At 56.6% G+C, this 24,741-nt stretch overlaps 11 protein-coding genes across 11 annotated transcripts; 6 read left to right on the top strand and 5 right to left on the bottom strand.

Annotated features, from left to right (window-relative positions):
- Positions 1 to 21: 21 nt before the first annotated feature.
- Positions 22 to 1,422, bottom strand: MGL_3816 (uncharacterized protein; the record flags this gene model as incomplete). The annotated part of the gene is made up of 1 exon (XM_001728976.1): positions 22 to 1,422. One exon carries the CDS (start codon positions 1,420 to 1,422, stop codon positions 22 to 24), a length of 1,401 nt encoding a protein of 466 aa, XP_001729028.1.
- Positions 1,423 to 2,360: 938 nt separating this feature from the next.
- On the top strand, positions 2,361 to 2,576 carry MGL_3815 (uncharacterized protein; the record flags this gene model as incomplete). The annotated part of the gene is made up of 1 exon (XM_001728975.1): positions 2,361 to 2,576. One exon carries the CDS (start codon positions 2,361 to 2,363, stop codon positions 2,574 to 2,576), a length of 216 nt encoding a protein of 71 aa, XP_001729027.1.
- A 413-nt stretch (positions 2,577 to 2,989) lies between these two features.
- Positions 2,990 to 6,151, top strand: MGL_3814 (uncharacterized protein; the record flags this gene model as incomplete). Its single annotated transcript, XM_001728974.1, has 1 exon — positions 2,990 to 6,151. One exon carries the CDS (start codon positions 2,990 to 2,992, stop codon positions 6,149 to 6,151), a length of 3,162 nt encoding a protein of 1,053 aa, XP_001729026.1.
- Positions 6,152 to 6,827: 676 nt separating this feature from the next.
- MGL_3813 (uncharacterized protein) lies at positions 6,828 to 9,200 on the top strand (the record flags this gene model as incomplete). Its single annotated transcript, XM_001728973.1, has 3 exons — positions 6,828 to 6,867; positions 6,954 to 6,967; positions 7,062 to 9,200. The coding sequence occupies 3 exons, from the start codon at positions 6,828 to 6,830 to the stop codon at positions 9,198 to 9,200; spliced, it is 2,193 nt and encodes a 730-aa protein (XP_001729025.1).
- An 88-nt stretch (positions 9,201 to 9,288) lies between these two features.
- MGL_3812 (uncharacterized protein) lies at positions 9,289 to 9,609 on the top strand (the record flags this gene model as incomplete). The annotated part of the gene is made up of 1 exon (XM_001728972.1): positions 9,289 to 9,609. One exon carries the CDS (start codon positions 9,289 to 9,291, stop codon positions 9,607 to 9,609), a length of 321 nt encoding a protein of 106 aa, XP_001729024.1.
- A 401-nt stretch (positions 9,610 to 10,010) lies between these two features.
- MGL_3811 (uncharacterized protein) lies at positions 10,011 to 11,114 on the top strand (the record flags this gene model as incomplete). Its single annotated transcript, XM_001728971.1, has 1 exon — positions 10,011 to 11,114. The coding sequence occupies one exon, from the start codon at positions 10,011 to 10,013 to the stop codon at positions 11,112 to 11,114; it is 1,104 nt and encodes a 367-aa protein (XP_001729023.1).
- A 101-nt stretch (positions 11,115 to 11,215) lies between these two features.
- On the bottom strand, positions 11,216 to 13,711 carry MGL_3810 (uncharacterized protein; the record flags this gene model as incomplete). Its single annotated transcript, XM_001728970.1, has 1 exon — positions 11,216 to 13,711. One exon carries the CDS (start codon positions 13,709 to 13,711, stop codon positions 11,216 to 11,218), a length of 2,496 nt encoding a protein of 831 aa, XP_001729022.1.
- Positions 13,712 to 14,371: 660 nt separating this feature from the next.
- Positions 14,372 to 15,367, bottom strand: MGL_3809 (uncharacterized protein; the record flags this gene model as incomplete). Its single annotated transcript, XM_001728969.1, has 1 exon — positions 14,372 to 15,367. The coding sequence occupies one exon, from the start codon at positions 15,365 to 15,367 to the stop codon at positions 14,372 to 14,374; it is 996 nt and encodes a 331-aa protein (XP_001729021.1).
- Positions 15,368 to 15,888: 521 nt separating this feature from the next.
- On the bottom strand, positions 15,889 to 19,575 carry MGL_3808 (uncharacterized protein; the record flags this gene model as incomplete). Its single annotated transcript, XM_001728968.1, has 1 exon — positions 15,889 to 19,575. One exon carries the CDS (start codon positions 19,573 to 19,575, stop codon positions 15,889 to 15,891), a length of 3,687 nt encoding a protein of 1,228 aa, XP_001729020.1.
- Positions 19,576 to 20,323: 748 nt separating this feature from the next.
- On the top strand, positions 20,324 to 22,489 carry MGL_3807 (uncharacterized protein; the record flags this gene model as incomplete). Its single annotated transcript, XM_001728967.1, has 1 exon — positions 20,324 to 22,489. One exon carries the CDS (start codon positions 20,324 to 20,326, stop codon positions 22,487 to 22,489), a length of 2,166 nt encoding a protein of 721 aa, XP_001729019.1.
- A 409-nt stretch (positions 22,490 to 22,898) lies between these two features.
- MGL_3806 (uncharacterized protein) lies at positions 22,899 to 24,312 on the bottom strand (the record flags this gene model as incomplete). Its single annotated transcript, XM_001728966.1, has 3 exons — positions 22,899 to 22,948; positions 23,063 to 23,528; positions 23,653 to 24,312. 3 exons carry the CDS (start codon positions 24,310 to 24,312, stop codon positions 22,899 to 22,901), a joined length of 1,176 nt encoding a protein of 391 aa, XP_001729018.1.
- Positions 24,313 to 24,741: the final 429 nt, after the last annotated feature.

Here is a 24,741-nt window from a genome sequence, read left to right as displayed (position 1 = left end):
TGTGTAGAACTACGCACTCCTTTACCAAGCAAACCGTATTATACAAACCAGTACACTAGCGTTAGCGTTGTGTGGATGAACGTACTTGACCAAAAACCCTATCATGATACAAAAGAGCGTGACCGGTGAAAACACAACATAATGATTCACCCGGGGAGCGCGCACACCAAGCCGCTCCAGAGGCGACCGCCAAGACGCTGGATCGGCGGCGCCTTCGCGGACGACATGGTCGCTTTCGTTTACTTCATCGTCGTCGTCTTCGTCGTCTTCGCCGTTCCCGTTCCCGCGCCAGTTACTGCCACTGTTGTCGTTCGTGTTGCCGTCGTTATCATGTGCTTGTCGACCTTCGCGAGGCTCAGCGTTGTTGGCTGTCGTGTGCGTACGCAATCCATTGCCATTGAATCCCGTGCCACTGTCATGCTGGTCCATTCGCGTCGCTTCGCGTTCCACCACACTCTGTCGAAATTGGTCCAACGGCATCAAGACAGAGCGACGGACATTGTCGATGCGTGCTCGCTGCGCGGTATCGAGCTCACCTGACCTGGCATCTAGGCGTTCAGACAGCTGCGCCAGCAAAGACTCAAGTTCACGCGTATGTTGGAGAACCTGAGCTTGATGCGCTAGACGCAAGGCTGAGCGGCGCGGCCACGGAATCATCGGCGAATCATACACAAAAAATAGCGGGAGCAGCGGAAACAGAAACCCAATCAATAGGCCCCACATCCCCTTTTTCCATACCGAGGACACTTGACGCTGGACGGGATCCTGCCCCATATTATCAATCCATTGGTCTTCCATCGCATATACCATATTGTCTTCTTCGCGCTGCCGAAGCACGTCACCACTGCGTATACCCAGCAAACCACTTTGCCGATGGAACTGTTCACGCATGAGCTGAATGTCCATGTCTGACATGCCAGCCGTGTAGCGCAAACGATCGAAGCCGCGCGGCTCATTCGTCGTTGACACACTAGGACCTGCCTCTGACGCATTGGGTTCATGTGCATCCAGCTGGCCGCCAATCGAGCATTGTAGAAAGATCGTCGGTAGGCACACTGCACACACTTTCATCGTACGATCAACATGATCCAGTTCCAAGTCGCGTTGTTTTCCATGACTTTTGGAGTTTGTGACATGGCTGCTGATATTCGCTGGTCGCCGAAGAGTGTACATGCCATCTTCTTGTGGCACACGTTCAACAAGTATTCGCTCATACGGCAAGGGATCATCATCACGCAGAGAATCAAGACAATCTTGGACCGAAACACCATCTTCCAAGCCACTCTCACGCTTCGTGCTTCCGCCACCCCCACTTGCGCTTGTAGCATCAGGTATCGAGAGGGCATCGAGCCACGAAGCGAGACGCACGCCCTGGGGCAATACGCGCCCAAAATAGATAAGACGAATCTTCTTTCCTTGCATCTGAGTATGCGCTCTGCAAAGCTGAGCATGGTTGGTATGTCGTCTGCAGCACAGCACGTACCTTGTCTTTAAATTGGCTCACAGTGTCTTCGGCCAAGTCGGGCCATCGCCGTTCATTTTCATCCTTGACTCGTTCATAGATCAGGTCTACATGCGCGTCTTCGATAGTTGGGTCGGTGAAGCGGACGACGATGGGCCGGAGAGCCAGAATGCTTTGCCCTGCCAAACTCTCATCACGACGTGTGGCAACGTCGTGCATCGTGGATCAACTCAGCCACCACAACTAGCGTCTCGGCTCGTGCGCGTTGCGCGCAGCCTGTGCGATAAAATATGTCTCCCCTACTAGGTACAAAGTTCCCTCCACATTATTGCATGTGCCTCAATGCGCATTCAACCGTGGGGGTGTGTGTGATGGCCAGTCAAGACAAGGTGAGACGAATCGACGACATTTCATTGACCGACCCGAAGTCTCGCGAGAACGCCATTTGCTCAGACAAAAGGGTCGATCATCGTACTCCCTATTTTCGTCCGACTGACACAGTATAACTGACGCAGGGAAGTCTTAGCATACAAAGCAAGAGTAGAGAAACGGAACTAGACTACAAATCGACATGACTCGTCTATCAGCGCTCTCAACCCTAGGTGGGGCTCTAATTGCAGGTGCCCTTGTGTACACAGTGCATGCGTCGATGCGTGATCAGACACGTTTTATGGTTGGAACGATGCAAATCGAGGCTGATGGGCTAACGCATGCGGATGAGTTCGACAAGCACACTGGACAACGCAGCTCGACAGCAACCATGTCGGCATATCGCCCGAGCTTGCCGACATTCTGGGAAGAAGTCAAGGCCCGATGGAATGTATGTATGGTTGCATTTGCACCTCAATTACGTCGGATTCACTAACCTTAGCACTATTTGACTTGTGCCGTTCGCACGATGCACGAGACCGACGTTGCTCAGCGTACAAAGGCATCGCCAGCCAATGTATCGGACGTCTCTTCTCCTTCGCTCACGTCAGCGCAGTCCGTGCGTGACGCCCTCTCTGCCCTTGCCCCTCATGCACCTGATGCCCAGCCCAAGTTTGGCATTCTTCATCGCGTATACGGCGATGAAAATACTCACTATATGGGCCAGGGCGCCTCGCTGCGATAGACTTGCTTGGCTCTCGAGAATTGTTCCTTACGTACGCACAATGTATTGCGATGGATACGTCATCCATCGCACGCTTGGCATCTGGCACGGTGTGCTGTGTTTTTTTTTTTTTCTTGCATGGTTTTCGACTATTGAACGGTTGTCATTTGCTAACGTAGGCTGGGCTTTCGGTGTTCGGCCTAAGCAAAGACTCATAACCATGCCATCCAGTCCATCATCGTCGTAGTAGATAAAATTTGGTATATGAGAAAATATGTTGGACACGACCCACTGTTCCAGTGACGCGTCTCAGATGGAGAATCGCGACACGTCTGACCCATCTCGCTAGGTCCGAGAGCTTGGAACAACGACAAGCGCATCTGTCCCCCCACCCCGTCATTTATCCTGCGTACACACTTGTGGAACAGAACGGAATGGTGGCTGACGACGGCGACAACAGCCATCACGTCACAAAGGCTGAATCTTCGCGCACCATGGACGCCAGCGAGCAGCGTGCACAGCGGCGTGTGGCACAGAACGAGAGTCTTGATGCTAGTCGCACCGAGATGAACCGGCAAAAGAGCATCGACAGCTTGAAACGCTTCAGCTACTTGCTGGGACAGACAGAACTGTTCCAGCACTTTATTGATATGAAGAAAGACCGCGACCCAGAGTTTGCGCGTTTGTTGGACGAGTCAACACAGAAGCGAGGAAAGAACAAAGGAGGCAAGAACCAAGGGAAAAGCAAGGGCGATGCTGCTAGCGACCAACGGCATCATCGCAAGACCGAAAAGGAAGAAGATGAGGAGCTCATGCAGGATGAGAACGATGACGACGAAGACAATGTCTTTATGTTTCGCGAGAGCCCAGGGTATGTCGAAGGCGGCACGATGAAAGACTACCAGATTCAAGGCCTCAACTGGCTCATATCCTTGTACCACAACGGGATCAATGGTATCCTTGCGGATGAAATGGGGCTGGGCAAAACTCTGCAGACCATTTCGTTCCTGGGCTATTTGAAGCATTATCGCAATACACCAGGCCTGCATCTTGTCGTTGTGCCGAAATCAACACTCGACAACTGGGTACGAGAATTCCACAAGTGGGTGCCTGGCTTCCGTATCGTAACGCTGCAGGGCTCGAAAGAGGAACGCCACGCGCTCATTCACGAGCGCATTCTCCCGCAGGCCTTTGACGTGCTCGTTACAACGTATGAAATGTGCTTGCGAGAAAAGCCCACGCTCCAGAAGCTCTCGTGGGAGTATATTGTGATTGATGAAGCACATCGTATCAAGAATGTCGACTCGGCGCTCTCGCAAATTGTACGTGCATTTACGTCACGAAGTCGCTTGCTCATTACCGGCACGCCGCTGCAAAACAATCTCATGGAGCTTTGGAGCCTGTTAAACTTCCTGCTTCCCGATGTGTTTTCGTCGGCGGACGACTTTGAGGCATGGTTCCAGCGCAAGGGTGACACCGGCGCGGAGACGAGCAAGGCCGACGATGCCGACGCTATCGAAGCGAAACCAAAGGATGATCACGAGGACGATGCCGACCGTCATGGCAGTATTGTGCAGCAGCTGCACAAGGTTCTGCGGCCATTCCTATTGCGCCGTGTCAAGGCAGATGTCGAACAAAGCCTGCTACCGAAAAAGGAAATCAATGTGTTTGTCGGTCTCTCTGATATGCAGCGCAAATGGTACAAGTCGCTGCTGGAGAAAGATATTGAGGCTGTGAATGGCGCTCTTTCAAAGAAAGAGGGCAAGACACGCCTGTTGAACATTGTGATGCAGCTGCGCAAGTGCTGTAATCACCCATATCTATTTGATGGCGCCGAGCCGGGGCCGCCGTACACGACGGACGAGCACCTGGTGTACAACAGCGGCAAGATGGACATCCTCGACAAGCTGCTGCGCAAGATGAAGGAGCGCGGCTCACGTGTGCTGATTTTCTGCCAGATGAGCCGCATGCTTGATATTCTCGAAGACTACTGCCTCTTCCGCGAGTATACATACTGCCGGATTGACGGCAGCTCTGTCCATGAAGACCGCATTGCTGCGATCGATGAATACAACCGCCCAGACAGCGACAAGTTCCTGTTCCTGCTTACAACACGCGCCGGTGGTCTGGGCATCAACCTGACGAGCGCCGATGTCGTCGTCCTGTTCGACAGTGACTGGAATCCGCAGGCAGACCTCCAGGCCATGGACCGTGCACACCGCATCGGCCAGAAGAAGCAGGTTTTTGTGTACCGTTTCGTGACAGACCACTCGATCGAGGAGCGCATCCTCGAGAGAGCCGCGCAGAAGTTGCGTCTCGATCAGCTGGTGATCCAACAGGGTCGCTCGTCGTCGGCGCAGCAGAAAGCCGGGCAGATGAAAGAGGACCTTGTCGACATGATCCAACATGGTGCTGAGCGCATCATCAACTCGAAAGAGTCGATGGATGTAAAGGACGATATCGACGCGATCATTGCACAGGGCGAGTCTCGTACAGCTGAGCTGCAGGCCAAGTATCAGCAGTTCACGAGCCTCGACGAGTTGACGAATCTCAAGAGCGAATCAGCCTACGAGTGGGAAGGCGAGCAGTACAAAGGCCGCAAGCCCGGCGTGGGCACGGGGATCTGGATCGAGCCTGCCAAGCGTGAGCGGAAGCAGAACTATTCGATCGACAGCTACTATCGCGATGCGATGCGAACGACCAGCAAGCCGGCCGTGCCGAAAGCGCCTCGTGCGCCGAAGCAGGTGCCGACGCCTGAGTGGCAGTTTTACCCTGCACGTTTCATTGAGCTGCAGGAACGCGAAACGGCTGCCTACCAACGAAGCTTACACTACCAGGTGCCGAAGTCCGAGTCGAGCGACCCAGCAGCCGCTGAAGAGCAGCGAGCGAAAGAGCAGGCTCGCATCGATGCAGCAGAGCCCCTTACAGAAGCCGAGCAAGCAGAAAAAGACGAGCTAGCGCCCCAAGGCATGAGTGCATGGAATCGACGTGACTTTCAACAGTTTGTGAAAGGCTGTGAAAAGCATGGCCGCACAGCCTATGGAGCGATTGCTGAGGAAATCGGACTGGGCGACAAGACCGAGGATGACGTGCGTGCATACTCGGAGGTGTTTTGGGCACGCGTGCATGAACTGAGTGATGGCGAGCGTATTGTACAACGTATCGAGGAGGGTGAGGCGAAGCGGCGGAAGCAGCAAGAGCATGAGTCGCTCCTGCGACGCAAAGTCGACGCATATGCAGCGCCACTGGAGCAGCTCAAGATCTCGTACAACCAGGCGAAAGGGAAGGCGTACTCCGAGGACGAGGACCGTTTCTTGCTTGTGCGGCTTGCGGACTATGGGCTCCATGCAGATGACGTGTATGAACGGATCCGCGCTGATGTTCTAGCGTATCCGGAATTCCGGTTCAATTGGTTCATCAAGAGTCGGACACCGCAGGAACTCGCTCGGAGGTGCCATACGCTCCTGCTCCTGGTCATCAAGGAGGAAGAGGACCGCGAGGCTGCGGCAGCGAATGCGTCCAAGTCACGCAAGAAGCGCAATGCGCCAGAGGCGCGTGGATCTCCGCGGCCATCGAGCCGTGCTCGTCGTTCATAGCTTTCTCACTAGGTACACACACACACACACTTTCTCTCTTTGCAACACTTGCCGAGGCCAGTCCAATCCCACGCTTGCTAGACGATGGGCACATGGACTTGTGCTGGATCGTCCAATACATTTATTCATACCATCACTGAACCAGCATGTCCCTATGTACAAAGGCTTTGTTGTCGCTAGCTATGACTTCATGTGAGCTGCAGATTCGTGCTCCGAATCCGCTGGCCTCGAATCAGAGAAGTGGTAGTGAGTGTTGGCACTGCCGTCCCTCCGCCCAAGGCGCACACTCGGGTTTGTCTGCTCGCTAGTGGGCCCCGCAGTTCCTCCATGGCGGTGGGACTTGCCGGGCACAGATTCACATGCCCAGCCAGCATTGGTTTCGTTTCGTTCAGTTTCGCGTGGCATGTGCCGCGCCGTTGTGCCACGCCCGGTCGGTGAAAGCCAAAGCCGACAAAAACTGCGTCCAGCAGGCAAAGATTCTCGGTCGGGATTTATTTGCATATATGCCAACAAACACTTTTCTCTTGTCCAATCCCAGATGACGGAGGCGCCGGCACACAAATGTGTGTGCGTGTGTGTGTGTGTGTGTGTAATTGTCTAAGTGTGTAAGTGTGTGTTTGTTGTGTGCACTGCTGTACTCGTCAAGCGACGTGGATTTCTTTTTTCCGTGCCCACGATGAATGTCGGTGAACTGCTCACCAACTCGCTCTCACCAGGTACGTCCTCACTTCGAGAGATCGCCAGTAACACTTCCCAGAACATACGATTCGGCAATCTGCCGAGCATGCGCTGGAGGCAGCAGCTCGCGACAACTACGTACGTATTGATGCCGTGGGTGGTGGGTGTTGTGCCACCGACGACGTCATGGACTTGACGACCCCTGATCCTTGGTACTCACACGCACGTTCAGCCCATGTACATGACGTCGCTGTCTGCTGAACTTGCCACAGAGACATCGCCCGTTCATATCCGCACAGCCTCAGGATTGGCACTCAAAAATGCCCTCGCAGCTCGTGAAGCTCGCCGTGCTCAGGACTATGCCGAGCGCTGGGTCAGTCTGCCTGCTGACGCGCGTGACCAAGTCAAAAGTAAGGTCCTTATGACGTTGTGCAGCAGCGAGCACCGTGCAGGCACTGTCGCTGCGCAGGTGACGGCGGCGGTGGCAGCGATTGAACTGCCGCGTGGCATGTGGCCAGACCTCGTGTCGCAGCTCCTCGCAGCGATCGGCGACCTTACGAACCCATACCAGCGACAGGCAGCACTTCAAGCGATTGGATTCACATGCGAAGTCGTGGACCCAGCGGTCCTGGCGACACAGTCGAACGAGATTCTGACGGCCGTGATCCAGGGCGCCCGCAAGGAGGAGACGTCGCCCGAAGTACAGCTCGCCGCATTGCAGGCGCTTCTGAACTCACTCGAGTTTGTGCGGCTGAACTTTGAGCGTGAGGGCGAACGCAACTTTATCATGCAGGTCGTCTGCGAGGCCACGCAGTCGGCACATGTGCCTGTCAAGGTCGCGGCATTCGAGAATCTCGTGCGCATTATGCAGCTCTATTACGACAAGATGCGTTTCTACATGGAGCAGGCACTCTTTGGCCTGACGGTGCTGGGGATGCGTGACCCGGAGCCAAAGGTCGCTTTACAGGCCGTCGAGTTCTGGTCCACGGTCTGTGACGAGGAAATTGAGCTGTCGCTGGAAGCCGCAGAGGCGCTCGAGTTCAACGAAGAGCCGACCCACGTCTCGTACCACTTTGCTCAGATCGCTCTGCCGGAAATCGCGCCCGTCCTCATGGAGCTGCTCACCGTGCAGGATGAGGACAGCGACGAGGACGAGTGGGACACTGCGAAGGCTGCCGGCACGTGTCTGGGCTTGCTGGCACAGGTTGTGGGCGACCAGATCGTCTCGCTGGCGGTGCCATTCATCGAGGGCAACATCAAGTCGCCAGACTGGCGCCGTCGTGACGCGGCGCTTATGTGCTTCGGTAGCATCATGGATGGACCCGAAAGCAGCTTGCTTATGACCCTCGTGACACAGGCGCTGCCGACAGTGCTGGAGACGCTACATGACTCGTCCGCCGCCGTCAAGGACACGACCGCTTGGACTCTCGGGCGCATGTGTGAGTTTGTACACGACGCCATCACACCAGACATGCACCTGGGTGCGCTGATCCATGCGCTCCTCGGCTCCCTGCACGACGAGCCTCGCATCGTTACACACAGCTGCTGGGCGCTGATCAATCTAACAGAGCACAAGGGCATTCTGGCATCGCTCGATGATCCTGACCCACCGACGACAGCGCTCTCGCCGTACTTTGAAACAATCGCGGCCCAGCTCATGCAGGTGACGGATCGCGCGACGAACGAGTCGAACAGCCGCACGTCTGCGTATGAAGCACTGGCTTCGACGGTCGCGAACTCGGCGAGCGACTGCCTGAACCAAGTCAGCACCGTTCTTGTGCACATCCTCGAGCGCCAAGAGGCACTGAATGCCATGGTCTCACAGCTCATTGGCCTCGATGACCGAAACAACTGGGCCGAGCTCCAGAGCAACCTGTGCAGTGTGATGATTGCAGCTGTGCGCCGCTTGCACAGTGGCATGGCACCTATTGGCGACCGGCTGATGACGTCGCTGCTGACGCTCATCCAAAACAGCGCCAAGCAGCCAACGGTGCTGGAAGATGCGTTCGTCGCCGTCGGCACAGTCATCGTGGCACTCGAGGCCGACTTTGAAAAGTACCTCGATGCATTCCTTCCATTCCTTGTTGAGGGTCTGCGCAATCACGAAGAGCACCAGCTGTGCACGATCAGCGTCGGTATCGTCGGCGACGTGTGCCGATCTCTCGCTGAGCGCGCCACCAAGTACAGCGAGACACTTGTGCTGGCCCTGTTCGAAGACCTACAGAGCCCGGTGTTGCACCGCAACGTCAAGCCCCACATTCTCAGTTGCTTTGGCGATATTGCGATGGCCATCGGCCCTGCGTTCGAGTCGTACCTGGCCGACGGCCATGGCCGTCCTGCAGCAGGCGAGCATGGTGCAGAATGCTCCTGACACCGCTGACTATGAAATGGTCGAATATGTCAATGACCTCCGCGAGGGCATTGCCGAGGCATACGTTGGCATTGTGTCAGGCTTCCGTATGGCCGGCAAAGCGGACGTCCTCTTGCCGTACATGGACTATACACTGGCATTCGTTGGCCTAGTTGCATCCGACAGCATCGACCGCTCCGAAACCCTGCTGCGCAGCACGATCGGTCTCGTGGGTGACCTCGCAACAGCGTACCCTACAGGCCCTGTCATGGTCAAGCTTCAGCAGCCATGGGTATTTGAATACATCAAGCTCGGCCGCAGCCGCGGCAATGGAACAGAGACACGCAAGACGGCGAACTGGGCGCGCGAAGTCCTGAAAAAGTCGGCGTCTCTCGGCAGCAGCTCTTCTGGCACCCCCATCCTATCATGATCACCTTTGACCCACTGTGATTTCCTCGTTTCCTTCCTAGTCTCCCGTCTTTGATTCACCACCCTCCCTTGGCATGCGTGTACGCACGTACATACACACACACACACACACTCTCTCTCTCTCTCTCTCTCTCTCCCTCTCCATGGTACGTAGACCGGGCGTCGCTGGAGGAAGGGGGCGCACACGTGTTGTTTAGTCAGTGACAAGGGTCTGAGTCACTGGCAAGCCAACAGCCGGCGACCGAACTGTCAGGCGCACCCACCCACTCATCCACTCACACACCCTCCATCTGTTGCGCTTATTTAGACCGAGCGAGTATTCGAATCGGATCGTTCGTTCTTTCGACAACACGCCGAAAGCTTGCCGATTTTCATACGCACAACCACACACCTACATACCGCATGACAGAAGTGACCTACGCGAATGACACGCGCGTGACGGGCTACGAGCCGCTCATGTCGCCATCCCTGTTGATGCATGAATTGCCTGTGAGCGAAAAGGCGAAGGCGACAATCGCCCGTGGCCGCGATGAGGCTGCACGTGTGATTCGTGGCGAAGACGATCGTCTGCTGGTCATTGTTGGCCCATGCTCTATCCACGACGTTGACCAGGCGAAAGAGTATGCGCGCCGCCTGCACGAGGCATACGAGCAGCGCTGGAAAGACGGCCTTGTCGTCGTAATGCGTGCATACTTTGAAAAGCCACGCACGACGGTCGGCTGGAAAGGTCTGATCAATGACCCCGATCTCGACGGCTCGTACAAAATCAACCGAGGTCTGCGCATTGCACGCCAGCTGCTCTTGGATCTCACGGAGATCGGCATCCCTGTCGCTTGTGAAGTGCTCGATACCATCTCGCCCCAATACCTGTCTGACCTGTACTCGTGGGGCGCGATTGGCGCTCGCACAACCGAGTCACAGCTGCACCGTGAGCTTGTGTCTGGCCTGTCGATGCCGATTGGCTTCAAGAACTCGACCGATGGCGGTATTGGTGTGGCTGTCGATGCAATCCGTGCATCAAGCCAGCCTCATGCATTCATGGGTGTCACGGACCAGGGCATGGCAGCCATCGTCAAGACGGCCGGTAACCAGGACTTGCATATCATTCACCGCGGCGGCAAGCGCGGCACAAACTATGATGCAGAGAGTGTGGCGACCAGTAAGGCGGAGCTGCTCAAAGCTCTATCTGACAAGCATCCCAGCATCATGATCGACGTTAGTCACGGCAACAGCAACAAGGACTACCGAAACCAACCAAAGGGCTCGGCTGACATAGCCGCGCAGATCGAGCAAGGCCAGGACGCCATCACAGGCATCATGATCGAATCACATATCCATGAGGGCAAGCAGAGCGAGCCAAAAAACGGCAGCACACGCGCCGATCTTGCCTATGGTGTTTCGATCACAGACGGTTGTGTAAGCTTTGAAACGACCGTCGACATGCTTGATCAACTGTATGCCGCCGTCCTCAAGCGTCGCCAGCAGAAGCAGCAGAAGCAGGAGTGACAGTAGAAACAGTAGTGGCACGAATGTAGCAGTCATGACCGAGTAGATCCACCTTCTCTCTTGCTCTCTCTCTCTCTCTCTCTCTCTCTCTCTCTCTCTTTCTACCCCCACACGAGCGCATACGCTCGCGATGCCCGGAGTGAGCTGCTTGTTGGCAGGGCCATGGCCTCTTTCGGATCGAGCTGCAGGACGTCCGCCCACTCACGCAATGAGGCCGACGATGCATTTAGCGCCGACGCTATCGTGCTGAGATAGTCCATGTCGGACGCCAGTTGGGGTCTCTCATAGTCTCGCGTAGCTACGATCCGCGGTAGCGTGTCATTCTGCACGCTCGCAAGGAGTGTTAGCGTCAGCGAACGCAGCCATGCACTCAGTATCTGGTCCGTCGATGACGCCATTGACACGTCGTTGGCCTCGTCATGCGTCAACACTTTCACCGATAGCGAGCGACTTGAGGTGCCCTGCTTTCGTGGCATGCGTGGCGCATCGTCATCACGCACGTATGGCAACGCATGCGCCTCGTAAGCAAAGCATGGTAGCTCCCGCTCAACGAGCGCTTCGAGCAGACGCGGCAAATTCAACAGACCCTCCCCGAGACGGACCATGCCCTCCGTCGGACTTAGACTAAACGTCGGCACACGCATGCGTGAATCGCCTCCGTCACGTGTAGACGATGTTCGGCGCCAGGCGCCATGCGTACTGTATGCATCAATATGCTGTCGAAACACAGTGAGAATCAGCTCCAGCATGAACTGCTGCGCTGTAGAGACCGCCGACTGCATACATGCAGCGACGTCGCTCGCTGTGGTCGCCGCCAAGCTCTGCCACTGAGCATGACTCGGCCTATCAGTCGAGTCCGTATCTAGGAATCCATCCTGCTCTGATGCCATCGGTGCGCGTGCACAGCGACTGGGGCTGAGTTCGTCACCGATATGCGCAGCTTGCTGCACGACATGCAAGAACTGCACGCCAACGCGAACAAGGCTCCAGTCGTGCAATGCATCAAGATCATCGGTCATCAATACACGCGCTGGTGCCGGTGCCGACCGACGCGCATGCTGTCGATATCGCGTGCACACAGTGTCGATCGTTACAGACAGCCGATGCGCTAAACTCGGATACAAGACAGCTGTAAGAGCCGCATATGCATCTTGCACATGCGTACCGCCTGTCAGTGTCCACATGCGGTGCATGGTATCTGCGCTTAGCTTGTGTGCGAGCGCCACTTGCGAGCGCAGCAGCTCTGCTACACTTGTCACGCATTTGGCCCATGGCGCCTCATTCTCAGACAAATCACGCACCCAAATACGATCGAGCCGGGCATCATAGTTGGCCTGCGTTTGAGTCCACACCTGTGCGAGGAAGGCTTCTTCCTGCGAGCGATATGTCGCACGATAAGGCGCGAACGCGTCGCGTAAGAGGGAAAGCCAGTCAGTTGGCATGTGCAGCTGGATGAAGCCGTGAGGCACCAGCAGCGAGGAGGCGGCTGGTTCTGCTGCTGCTGCTGCTGCTACAGCTGCTGACGTGGACTCGTGCGACAGGGAAGAATGCAGCTGCTTGGCAAACGTTCGCACACAGTTGCACGCATGCACAACATCAGGAAGAGTCGCGTTTGAATCAGCCATGTATGTCGAGATGGGTGGCGTGAGTGTCTGCAGCACATACGTCAGCAGCACAGCGGCCTGAGATGCATGGCCAAACAGGCGTGGTGCAAGCAAGTGCACCTCTTGGTGCACGAGCGACACTAGGACCGTGCCCAGCCGCACGATGGCATCAGGCGCAGACTGGCATGTCGTCACGGCATCTGTCCATTCACGCTGTACTTGCTCCGCGCGTGTGTGCATGTAGAGGCGCTCAAAGGCCTCGTCTTTATGAAGGGAGGCCAGGACTTGCGCACACTCCGCCACGGCCTCGACATCGAGCGCTGTTACACTGCTTACTAGGACAGGAGATACCTTGTCGAGCAAAGTCTCGGTAAGGCGCGTCGCAAGCGCCCGTTGAGACGACACATGATCGTTCTGTACATCAAAATGCGCGAGTGAGTCACGAAAATCAGCCACACGCTGTGCCGCCCGTTTGTACTGCGCATCTTTGATAAACGCGTACACATCAGCTTCCACGTATGACCATGAGTCTGCTGCCTGCAGCAGATCGTGCGTTATCTGCATTCGTTGCTTGACACTCGCCAATCGATGCACGGACGCCAGCGCCCTTGCTGTGCTTGCGCGCTCAGGTGCCGTTGGTTCACACAGCTCTCGATAGGCCAGGTCTGCAGCGCGTAGCTCGGCCCGAAGAGCCTCGGCTTCTTCGGCGACTTGTTGTGCCTGTGCAGATGCTTCAGGGACCGTCGTTCGGGCACGCTGAAGATCCAGCGAGAGACGCGTTCCTACGCTGGTGCGTTCAGAGACAATGGCCTTGTGTACAAGATCTAGTTGTTCCATGATATGCGGGAGGTTCTTGGCCCCTGCATCTGCAAGGCGTTGCGACCACTGTCCGCGACGCGGAGGCGCTGATGTTACCACTGCATCCTGGCTCTCGGCTCCAGGCACCACGAGTACATCTTGACACAAGTGATTCATCCATGCCGTTCGATCCATTGGGACATCTGTTGGGAGCTCATCCAAGCACTTTTGAACACGCTCATGCATGGTCAATGCCTTCATAGTCTCTGACTCCATGATCAACTCCAACTCGGAGCGAGCGTCAGACACACGCGCCGATCTGTCGCAGGAGAAAGCGATTGATCAATCACGCTGCAAAGCACTTTGGCTCGAGACAGTACAAGAGCTTGAATGGTTTGAGCGAATTTCGGGAAAGTCTGGAATGCAGCGCTAAACGCAGAAGCTACGACTCACTCACTCAGTCACACCTCCTTCTCTTTCTCTCTCTCTCTCTCTCTCTCTCGCTCTCTCTTTCGCGTGCGCGCGACACGCAATGTTCGTGCGAACGAGATCGATCCAGTTTTCGCCGCATCTCTACGGTGTGGAGGCTTCAGACCTTGCACAGCTCTTTCACGTGGGGACGACCTCGGTTAGCTAATGCGAGTTCGCCACATACGATGCATCACGGCTCGCTTCCGGTCAGTAGTGACACGACACCTACCTGTAGTAGATCAGCACGCGACACGGCCAACAGGCCGGCATATCATGCCTGCTGTGTGTTCACAAAGCAAAATCGATGACGACAAGAAAAAAAGTCACATAACTAGTTAGCTCGCTAACTTAGTCACTCATGCTAAAGAGCTACACACTGCGTACTTAGAGCTTGGTTGGCTTGAAGGACACACCCTTCTCAATGTTGCCCTTGAGCGACTCAATGGACTTTTTGATCAGCTCGCTCTCGAACGAGCTGATGTCGCCAAGAGATTGGATCTTCTCCACACCGTTAGGACCCAGAGTGAGGGGCACGCTGAAGAAGGCAATGTCGTTGCCGATCACGTCCTTGACGGCCTTACCACCTGCCTCATCAGCAGCCAGGTCGACGTAGCTGAATTCCGGCAGCTCAGCCTTCTTGCCCTGCGCAGCAGCAAGCACTGCATTTGCGAACCGAGCACCGGCAAAGGCCATCGACAGCGTAGCACTGCCAGCGTTGTTCTTGGCCTTGACGACCTCGTCACCGCCGAACTGGATGCGGTTCGTCAGCTCCTCGATCTTTTGCTGGTCGGCCTGGAATGATGGCTTGGCTTGTGAGAGCAATGGCACAATCGTCACGCCCGAGTGGCCGCCAATGACGGGCACATGGTAGTTCGCCGCGTCCTTCTTTGCGCCAGCGGCCTCCGACACGAACGTCGACGCACGCACGAGGTCCAGCGATGTCACACCAAACAGACGCTTGGGGTCGTACACGTTGTGGGCCTTGAGAACCTCAGCAAAGATCGGAACCATCGAGTTCACCGGGTTCGAAATCACAAGGATAAATGCCTTGGGTGCCGCCTTGGCGATGCCCTCGGCAATGCCGTACACAATGGAAGCATTGGCATTGAACAGGTCGTCACGCGTTTGCCCTGGCTTGCGTGGCATACCAGCGGGGATAATCACTAGGTCTGAGCCCTGCACGGCCTTCGCAAGCCCATCATTCTCAGGCAGGAAACCTTGGACGGGCGATGCCGTGTTGATGTGCGACAGGTCAGCCGCCACACCAGGGGCATTCACCACATCGTACAGCGAGAGGTCGCTCACATAGGGCGATTGCTTGAGAAGCAATGAGAGTGGCTGTCCAATACCACCTGCAGCACCAATAACTGTAGCCTTCATCTTGAAGTCAATGTAAGTGTATGTGACTAGGAAACCCGGGGGTGCTCCGTCCTTCCCCGGGAAATTAGCGCCCGCCACGTTCTTTTTTTGCTCGCCCCGCCTTTTCCCCCCACGTTCCGACAACGCACATCACACCATCACCGTCAAGCCTGCACGACCAGCCGGTTGCCGGATCACGTGTGTGCATGGGCCATGTGGAGATCGCGGCCATGCCTTCTCTTCCTGCTTCATCTCTCCCTCCGACCCCCTACCGCGCCCATGCTTGGCCGGAGTCGTCCGCATCCCATGGCTCGAACGCGCGCTACTATGCCATGCACGATCGGTGCATGTACCAGTCGTTAGTGCGGGGGGGGGGGGAACATGGTATGCCATGACGTAGTTTCCTTTAGAATCTGATCGATCGGTCGTCGTCGCTACATGCAAGCGTTCCAAATCGTGTACGCTTATGTGCGTGCATAAAAGAGCATGGACCATCAGTGACGACCGCGTCTATGATGGCATGCGTCTATGTGGGTGGAATCTTATGTTGCGCGACTCTTGCCCTTCTTTTTTGAGGCGGACGTAATGGGTGCTTTTTTCTGTCGTTCTTCACCAAGCATTTCAAAGCGTACTTGATCAGCATCGTCTTGGCGATGAGGAGATGGTGATGATGGTGGGAGGGGTGCAGCTACGGCTGCGGCTGTGGCTTCGACTGCGGGTGGCAACTGCGACTGCGGCTGCGACTGCGGCTGCGACTGCGGCTGCGACTGTGGCTGCGACTGCGATTTTGGTAACGGCATGGATGCCGACGAATCGGCGGTAGGGGTCGTCGACTTGTTCTGAGGCTGCGAAAACGTCCGTTGCACTTCGCGGTAATGTGCCATTTCCTGCGGAGAGACAGAGGGCGTCAGGTCTTTCAGCGCACTTTCAAAATGACGCCGATGCACACGCACATGCACCTCGTGTGGCTTGGCAAGCTTCGCAAGATAAAATGGCACGCTCATGGGCTTCGGCCAGTGCGCACGCTCGCCGGTCCGGGGCTCGGCATCCACACGAGCAACAGCAGCGTCAACCTCGGCGGCTTTTTCCGTCATGGCTTTGAGCATGGCATCCGAACACAGCGCATAAAAGTCGGCACCCGTCAAGTTGAAAGGACACTGCTGTGCAATGACGCGCATATCACCGACGTCCTCGTCAAGCGCAAACTTGCGCGTCAGCGCTTGCAGGATGTTCAGCTGTGCATCGTCGGTCTCTGCGACCGACAGGTACAGGAGACGGTCGAAGCGGCCAGGTCGCAGCAGCGCAGGGTCTAGCAGGTCTGGTCGATTCGTCGCTCCAATCACAAACACTTCACTCGCAGCAGAGCCTGAGGCCATGCCGTCCAGTTCAGCCAGCAGCTGACTCACAATGCGGTTCATCACACCACTCGAGTCGCTGTGTCGCCCACGCTTCGGAGCGATCGAGTCCAGCTCGTCGAAAAAGATCACGCATGGCTTTGCATCGCGAGCCCGTTGGAACACACGACGGACATTGGCCTCTGACTCACCAATGTACATGTTCAGCAGTTCAGGACCTTTGACAGAGAAAAAGTTCAGCGAGCATGTCGTCGCGACGGCTTTGGCAAGCAGGGTCTTGCCTGTGCCGGGCGGGCCATACAGCAGCACACCGCTGCGCTTCTTCACGCCGTCAGCGAACAGCTCGGGATGCTCGAGCGGGAGCTGCACTGTGTCGAGGATCTCGTTCTTCACGCTCGCGAGGCCACCGACATCGTCCCATGTCACATTCGGGATCTTGGGTGCCCCGATGCTTTGGCTGTAGCTCACACGCACCTGTGCGAGAGCCCGGTCTAGGTCCGCCGCAAGGATCAGCGGACGAGCTGCCACTATGTCGCCCATGGTCGCTGTTGGCTGGGTCGCCGCCACACGCTCGATGCTCGCGAGACACGCGCGAGCGACCATGTCTTGCAGATCGGCAGGGAGAAGCGCAGCCGTTTGCAGAGCGAGCGACGGCACATCGACGTCGGCCCCCACGGCATGCGACGCGAGGGCCGTGCGCAGGATCTCGGCACGTGCCTTCTCGGGTGGGGGATCGAGTCGGAGTGACTCGTTGAACAGCGCGCGGAGCGCGCGTGGACAATGCGCCGCATCTTCACACGTCGCAACGACCATCACCAGGTCTTCCTGGGTGATGTCAATACAGCTCTTGACCATCTTGGTGACACCGCCCAGCTCTGAGCCGGTCGCTCCCTTGCGGATCAGAGCATCGATATCACGCAGCAGCAATATACACGGCGCACACGTGCGCGCACGCAGTGCACGTCCAGTGAGGACGCCTTCTGTCGGTGAATCAGAGTCATTCGCAAGCAGAGAGCATGCGATCTCAAACACGTGGACACCCGTGCGTTGGGCCACCCAGTGAACGAGCGTTCGCTTGCCGACGCCTCGCGCGCCATCCAACAGCACATGCAAGTGCAAGCCCATGGACTGCGCCTCGTCCGACAGGATGGCATTCACGAGCGAGCATAGGCGCGCAAACGGCGTGCCCGGCTGTGTGAGGCATGTGCCGTCGGGCGGACAGGGCGGCGTCTCGCTCACGAGGTTGTGCCACGTGCGCACATCTGCGACGCGGCGCGACACGGCATCCTTCTGCTCGACGCACGCCTGCCGCGCATCGAGCCAGCATCCAAGACTGTCGATGGAGCCGCGCGCCACGAGGTCCATGTACCACTGGCGCAGCGCTGGGTACGCAGGCGACACGGCCTCGTCCAACGACTCGGGATTCGTCACACGCGGCGTGATGTCCGTGACGCAGTAGTAGATGGCATGCCGCAGGTACATGACAGGGACGCCTGGCATGTCGACCTTCCACACAATCTCTGCGAGCTGCTCCGGGGGCGTGGAGCGATCGTACTCTCGCCGCACGTATCGCACGCCACGCGCATCAATCGCCACAGCCAGGATGTCGCCCTCGCGCAGGATGCGCGGGTGCTTGAAGAGGTATTGCCGAAGCGCCATGTCACACTGCACGATGTACGTTTGGTCCGTCGAGATCGGCGTCGACACCCGTGCCACGCACACGTACTCGGCGAAAGGCATGAACGGCGGCTTGGCTGGAAACGCACTCACTTGCTCGCAAGGCACACTCGCTGCTTCGTCCAGAAGATGCGTCGACGACGGCTCCAGTTGCAGCGTCACGGACCTCAGCGGATCAAACGACTCGGTCGTGCACAAGTTCTGCAGCAGCATGGGCGGCACATACGCATCGTCCAGCGCGAGACTCGCGTCGTACGTAGCAAACACACGCACGACATGCGGCCGGTGATCAGGAACGGCACGTACGATCGCCCAGCTTCCGTCAAAGATCGCCATCGACAGAAGCGCTTGTTCACGCACAAGAACCACACTCGCGTCGTCCACGTACACGTTGTTGTTCCGCTGCTTCCATGCCTCGATCGCATCGCACACAAGCTGCGACCGCGGCACAATCCGCGCATGGAACGAATGTGGAAGCGGCTTGGCGTCTTCCGGCGCCAAAAAGCGCTCATCCACCACAGGTACCGCCTCCGTCGCTGACATGCTGTCTGTGGCTGCGTCTGACGCGTCGGCGTCGCTCCTTCGTGAGCCAGGTGTCCTCGACGTTGCCGCACCCAGGTCCGGCGCCGCCGATGTATCATCACGCACCACAAACACGCGAGTCGTCGCGCTCTCGACAACACCTTGCTCCACGGGCTCTGTCATCACGATGCGTGCTTGTGTGTCCAACACGGGGTATGTCGAGCGATTCCACAGGATATGACCATCCCAAGCATCCCGTAGTGCCGGCGGATCTGCCGACAGCCGCTCGTAGTCGGGTGGGGGCACACTCACATACACCGCGGTAAGTGCCATCGGCTCGACGCCACGCACAGCCACTTGTGCATCGGACGTGGCGGCTGCTGCTGCTGCTGCTGCTTGGGCATCCGCTGCCAATGACGGATGTACATAGATCGACATGCTCGTATCGTCCTGCGCCATGCCTGGCGGGGCTGCGCGTACCCATACCATGCTGCCCGTGGCACTTAGGGCCGAACTTGACGCACGCGCACGCGCAAGTGACACAAGTGAGACGGCTCGCGGCGTGCGCGACATGTCACACTCACAGATCGCTCGTTCCAACGCAGGACTCGCATACGCCACATCCACGTCCACATCCGCAACGTGGACATGTGCCAAGGTATATTCATGCCGCATACTTACGGGTGCAATAACACCCGCAGAGCCAGGCAAACGAATGCGTGGCTCTTAGTACGCACGCACACAAAAGAAAGAGCTCTGCTCAAAAGCTCAAGTGGGTCTTCACAGAATGGGCAGCCGCGCAACTCTCTCTTTCTTTCTCTCTCTCTCCTTCGAGCCACCACAGATGCCCAAGGGCCAATGACTAGCGAGTCACTCGTGCGTATGTCAATCTGTGCTTGGCGCTCTGCCTTGCGTCACAGCCATCCCTGCTAGGTCATGTGGGACAGACGCGTGGGCTACCGGCCCAACGAGGGGTGGAGCTACCACGTGATACATGGCATGTGAATGGGCCGGGTGCAAGCGTGCACCGGCTGCGCTCGTAAGGCAGCGCAGGTGTATCCTCCAAACAGACCAAGCAGGTCCAAATGACCATGCACGGCACACCCATATCTGGACGGGCTACAGTCAGTGCCTGCAGCTGTCAATGTAGGTGGATAGCCAGCGCCGCGCCCCCAGTCCCCCCTGTGCTTGTGAGACGACGAGGCTCGGCAGAGAAGAGGTCCGAGTGGGCAAAAATAAAAAAACCTGAGTGCGTGCGTCTGAGTGTGTGTGAGTGCGTGTGTGTGTGCGTGTGTGGGTGTGTGTGTGGGTGTGTGTGTGGAAATCCAAGTGAACGTACGTGTGTGCGAGCGATTGTGTGGACAGTCCACGACATTGACGACGACGACCGATCAAGTTGACCGAACGACGGACCGACCTGATCATGGCGTGGAATAGCACGCTGGAGACGAAACGCAATGTAGCGTCGCTCCTGCGCACGGTGATCCTCATTATGGTGGCGGCGGCAGCTGTGTCGTCGCGCTTGTTTGCCGTCGTGCGGTACGAATCAATTATTCACGAATTCGATCCGTGGTTCAATTTCCGCGCGACAAAGGTACTCACGAAGGATGGATACTACCGCTTCTGGAACTGGTTCGATCCCACAGCCTGGTACCCGCTGGGCCGTGCAGCTGGTGGCACGGTGTTCCCAGGTCTCATGGTCACAAGTGGCACCCTGTACAACATCCTACACTTTTTCAACATCCCTGTGAACATCCGCGATATTTGCGTCATGCTGGCCCCGATCTTCAGTGTGCTGACGGTCCTTGCTGCGTACCTGTTTACGTCCGTGATGAAGGACGACTCAGCTGGACTCCTTGCTGCGCTCTTCATCAGCATTGCGCCCGGCTACATCTCGCGCTCAGTCGCGGGCTCGTACGACAACGAGGCCATCGCGATTTTCCTCCTCCTCTTTACGTTCTACCTGTGGGTGCGTGCTGTGCGTGATGGCTCCATGCTCTTTGGCACTCTCACCGCCCTCTTCTACTTTTACATGGTCGCTGCCTGGGGTGGATACGTGTTCATCACCAACATGATCCCGCTCCATGCATTCGTGCTCGTGCTCATGGGCCGCTTCTCCGAGCGTCTGTATGTCGCCTACTCTTCGTTCTATGCGATCGGCACGCTCGCAAGTATGCAGATCCCCTTCGTCGGATTCCAGCCCGTAAGGACGTCCGAGCACATGGCCGCTTTAGGCGTGTTTGGTCTTCTCCAGCTCATCGCCCTGACCGAGCTTGTTCGCAAGTACGTGTCCTCGCAGCAGTTCAAAGTGCTCGTTCGCACATTCGTCGCTGTCACGGCACTCGCGGCCTTCGCGGCCCTCGTCATGCTCACGTATGCCGGCTACATTGCTCCTTGGACCGGCCGCTTCTACTCGCTCTGGGACACGGCGTATGCAAAGAAACACATCCCCATCATTGCATCAGTGTCCGAGCACCAGCCACCGGCCTGGCCCACGTACTTCCTTGATCTTCACTGCCTCGTCTACCTCTTCCCCGCAGGTCTCTTCTTCCTCTTCCACCACCTGCGTGACGAGCACATTTTCGTGGTCATTTACGCCGTCATGGCCTCGTACTTCTCCGGCGTCATGGTACGTCTTATCCTCACGCTCACGCCGTGTGTGTGTGTGTGTGCGGCACTCGCCACGAGTGCGCTGATCGACGTGTACGCGGGAAGCCCCGTCGGCTCCGAAGCCTCTCGCAAAAACGGGCGCTCCGTCCGCACCATGCCTCTCGAAGCTCGTATGCTCGTCCTCGGATGCGTCGGCATCGTCCTCGAGATGTTCATCTTGCACAGCACACTCATTACGTCATCGGCATACTCGTCGCCGTCCGTCGTCCTCGCGTCGCAGACGCCCGACGGCAACCAGGTGATCATCGACGATTTCCGCGAGGCTTACTACTGGCTACGAGAAAACACGCCCCAGGATGCCAAGGTCATGAGCTGGTGGGATTATGGCTATCAGATTGCCGGCTTCGCCGACCGCACGACACTCGTCGACAACAACACATGGAACAACACTCACATTGCTACCGTCGGCAAGGCCATGGCTTCGTCCGAGGAGCGTGCCTACCCGATCCTGAGGAAGCACGATGTCGATTACGTCCTGATCATCTTCGGCGGTCTCCTCGGCTACAGCGGTGACGACCTCAACAAGTTCCTGTGGATGATCCGCATTTCTCAGGGCCTGTGGCCTGACGAGATTCAGGAGCACAAGTTCTTCTCCAATGGCGAGTACCGCGTCGATGACAAAGCGTCAGCCACCATGCGGAACTGCCTCATGTACAAGATGAGTTACCACCGCTACAACGATCTGTTTGGCGGTCAAGCAGGCATGGATCGCGCACGTAATGCCATGGGTCCATCGACGTCGCCTACTCTCGATACGCTCGACGAAGTGTTCACGAGTGAGAACTGGCTCGTCCGCATATACCAGGTCAAGAAGGAGGACACACTCGGTCGACACCTGCCGTTGGCTCATGCTTTTGAGCAGGGCAAGCGTTTGCACCAGGCGCCCTTCCCTCTGAATGCTGATGCCATCGTACACTAGTGGCGAAATGAAACACAAGCATAGATCCAGATACTTACCTATATGTGCCCTGTCTACCTATGCATCTCTCCCTACCAACCCCCTCTCCCGCCTCCCGCCTCACTGCGACCGTCACATTTCCTCCCTCTATGGATTTGTGGCTTGTCGCACCGAGGTAGATCAAGTGCGTGACCCCCTCGTCACGGCGCACCGCGCATTCTAGACGGATCGCGCGCACTCCCCAGCCGCCGCATAGATCTCACGCCCTCTCATCGTGTGCGTGTACATATGTCACGGGGCTTGGCGATGTGTTCACGACGATCACGCCTCGTTCCGCGTGGTACATCACGACCCCGTCGATTCCATAGTCTCGATATCTTGCGTTTGTCCAAGTGGCACGGTCTTGACAAACGCACGTGGCATCCCCTCGTCAACAAGCGCTTGCGGGCAAATCACGCGGTGGCGCATCCCATCGCTCATCTGCATATGCGTCGCATGTACACGCTTGTGTCAGTATCGCAGTCCAATCCAATGCGTCCCATCTCCACAGTGTCTGTGCCATTCCTTATCTCCTCTCTTCTCGTAGGTACGTACCACTCATACACCAAGTGCCCCAATGCATTCCAAAACTTTGTCGTGCGCCCACATCTCGCGCCACACACACAGCACCGTGCGGGTCCATATGCTGCAAACTCAGGTGCCACCTAGGCTCGTAAGAGCCAATCGGGATGGATGCGACGTCAAACGGTCCATACATTCGACCAATCGACGAAAACAGCAATGGGCTGTAGCCAGAATCGCCACAGAAAAAGAGTGTAGCTGCTTGCTTGTCTTGCGCTGCACACCGTACAGCATACGAATTCCATAGACTCCGATTCGTGTCCAACAACGTGCGTGCGCTCCAGTGACTCGCAGGCACAGCTGCTACCTCAAGCTCGCGCTTCTCAACGGTCGACGCTTCACTAGTCGCCCCTGCTTCTCCACGTACACGCACATGGCACGGCTGTCGCCATTCGTCCCACCAGCTCAGCTCGTGCACTCGCTCACATGACACGCCATTCTGCTGCAATAAATGTCCAACACCAGTGGGCACAATCCACTGAGCATGGGACGACACATTCTGTACAATCGACAGATCAAGGTGATCAAAGTGATTATGCGATACAAGAACAAGGTCCACGCACTTCAAGTCGCGCAGCTTGCATGGCATAGGCCGCATACGCCATGGACTCAACACACTGGCCACAGGCTGATCTCCAAAGACAGGATCGGTCAAGATTGTGAGACCGTGTCACTGGATAAGGCATGTGCTTTGTGCCAAGCCATGTATAAGATACACCTGTGCGGGGAGCCGCTGGCTCATTGGTATCTTGGCCCCACAATCTCCCAATGTCGAGTGGCTCGACCGGGAGAATAGATTCTATGCGCGCAAGGCCTCCAGGACTCTTGAGATCATGCGTAAAGCCCCCGTCAAATCCAAAGCCACGGTTCCATATCATAGAGTGCACAACTTTCCACCAAATCCATTCCCAAGCGCCTTGCTCGCGCCACTCAGCCGTCACATTCAAGTACCGCCCAGCAAAGCGCATCACGCCGAAGCGTGCCACTATGTTCTGACGCTCCGCCTCATCAGCTTCCCCGTACCAATCCTTATCCGACACCAGCCTTTCTCCTTTGCGTTGCTTCAGTGGATACTTTTTCCGTCTTGATGAAAGCACGAGTCCTCGTTTGATTTCTTGCAACGCATAGTAGGTGCACCAAGCGCCTGCCCACACTCCTACAAGCCACCCAATCGTCCGAGAAGGACGTACAATGAGCCGCTGCAGCACACCCGTCACGTCCATGCGCCTGGGTCAACGAGGAGTTGGATCAAGGATCAAGACTGACGAGTCACACGCGCTACCTTAGTGTGAGACGTGCGTATAGATGGTGCGGGCGAGATTGAAAAAATCAGCAAATCATTACATGATTCATTTTCTAGAGGAATGTCATTGGATGCGATAAATAGTCACAAAAGATCTTTGCACTATGTCGCAAAAAAAAAAAAAAAAATATGCACGTTTCTAACACAAGTCCCAAAGTGCCAACGTATGTTTTCAACAACTCATGTTACTTCTTCAAGGTTTCTTGTATCGTGCGTGAAATAGGTCTGCCACGCATGCTGAAAGGCCCCCATCATTTACCCAACGTAATGGCCATAGTCAAGCTAGTTCCACCTAAGGGTTCCTGTTGGACGGCCACGTGGTTTCTAGAAACGCCCACCACGATGCTTT

The sequence above is a fragment of the Malassezia globosa genome (assembly GCF_000181695.2).
Source record: "Malassezia globosa CBS 7966 chromosome Unknown mgl_sf_12.1, whole genome shotgun sequence".
NCBI lineage: Eukaryota > Fungi > Basidiomycota > Malasseziomycetes > Malasseziales > Malasseziaceae > Malassezia > Malassezia globosa.
Note: the sequence above shows the minus strand (reverse complement) of the source record. Positions and strands in the feature narration are given on the sequence as shown.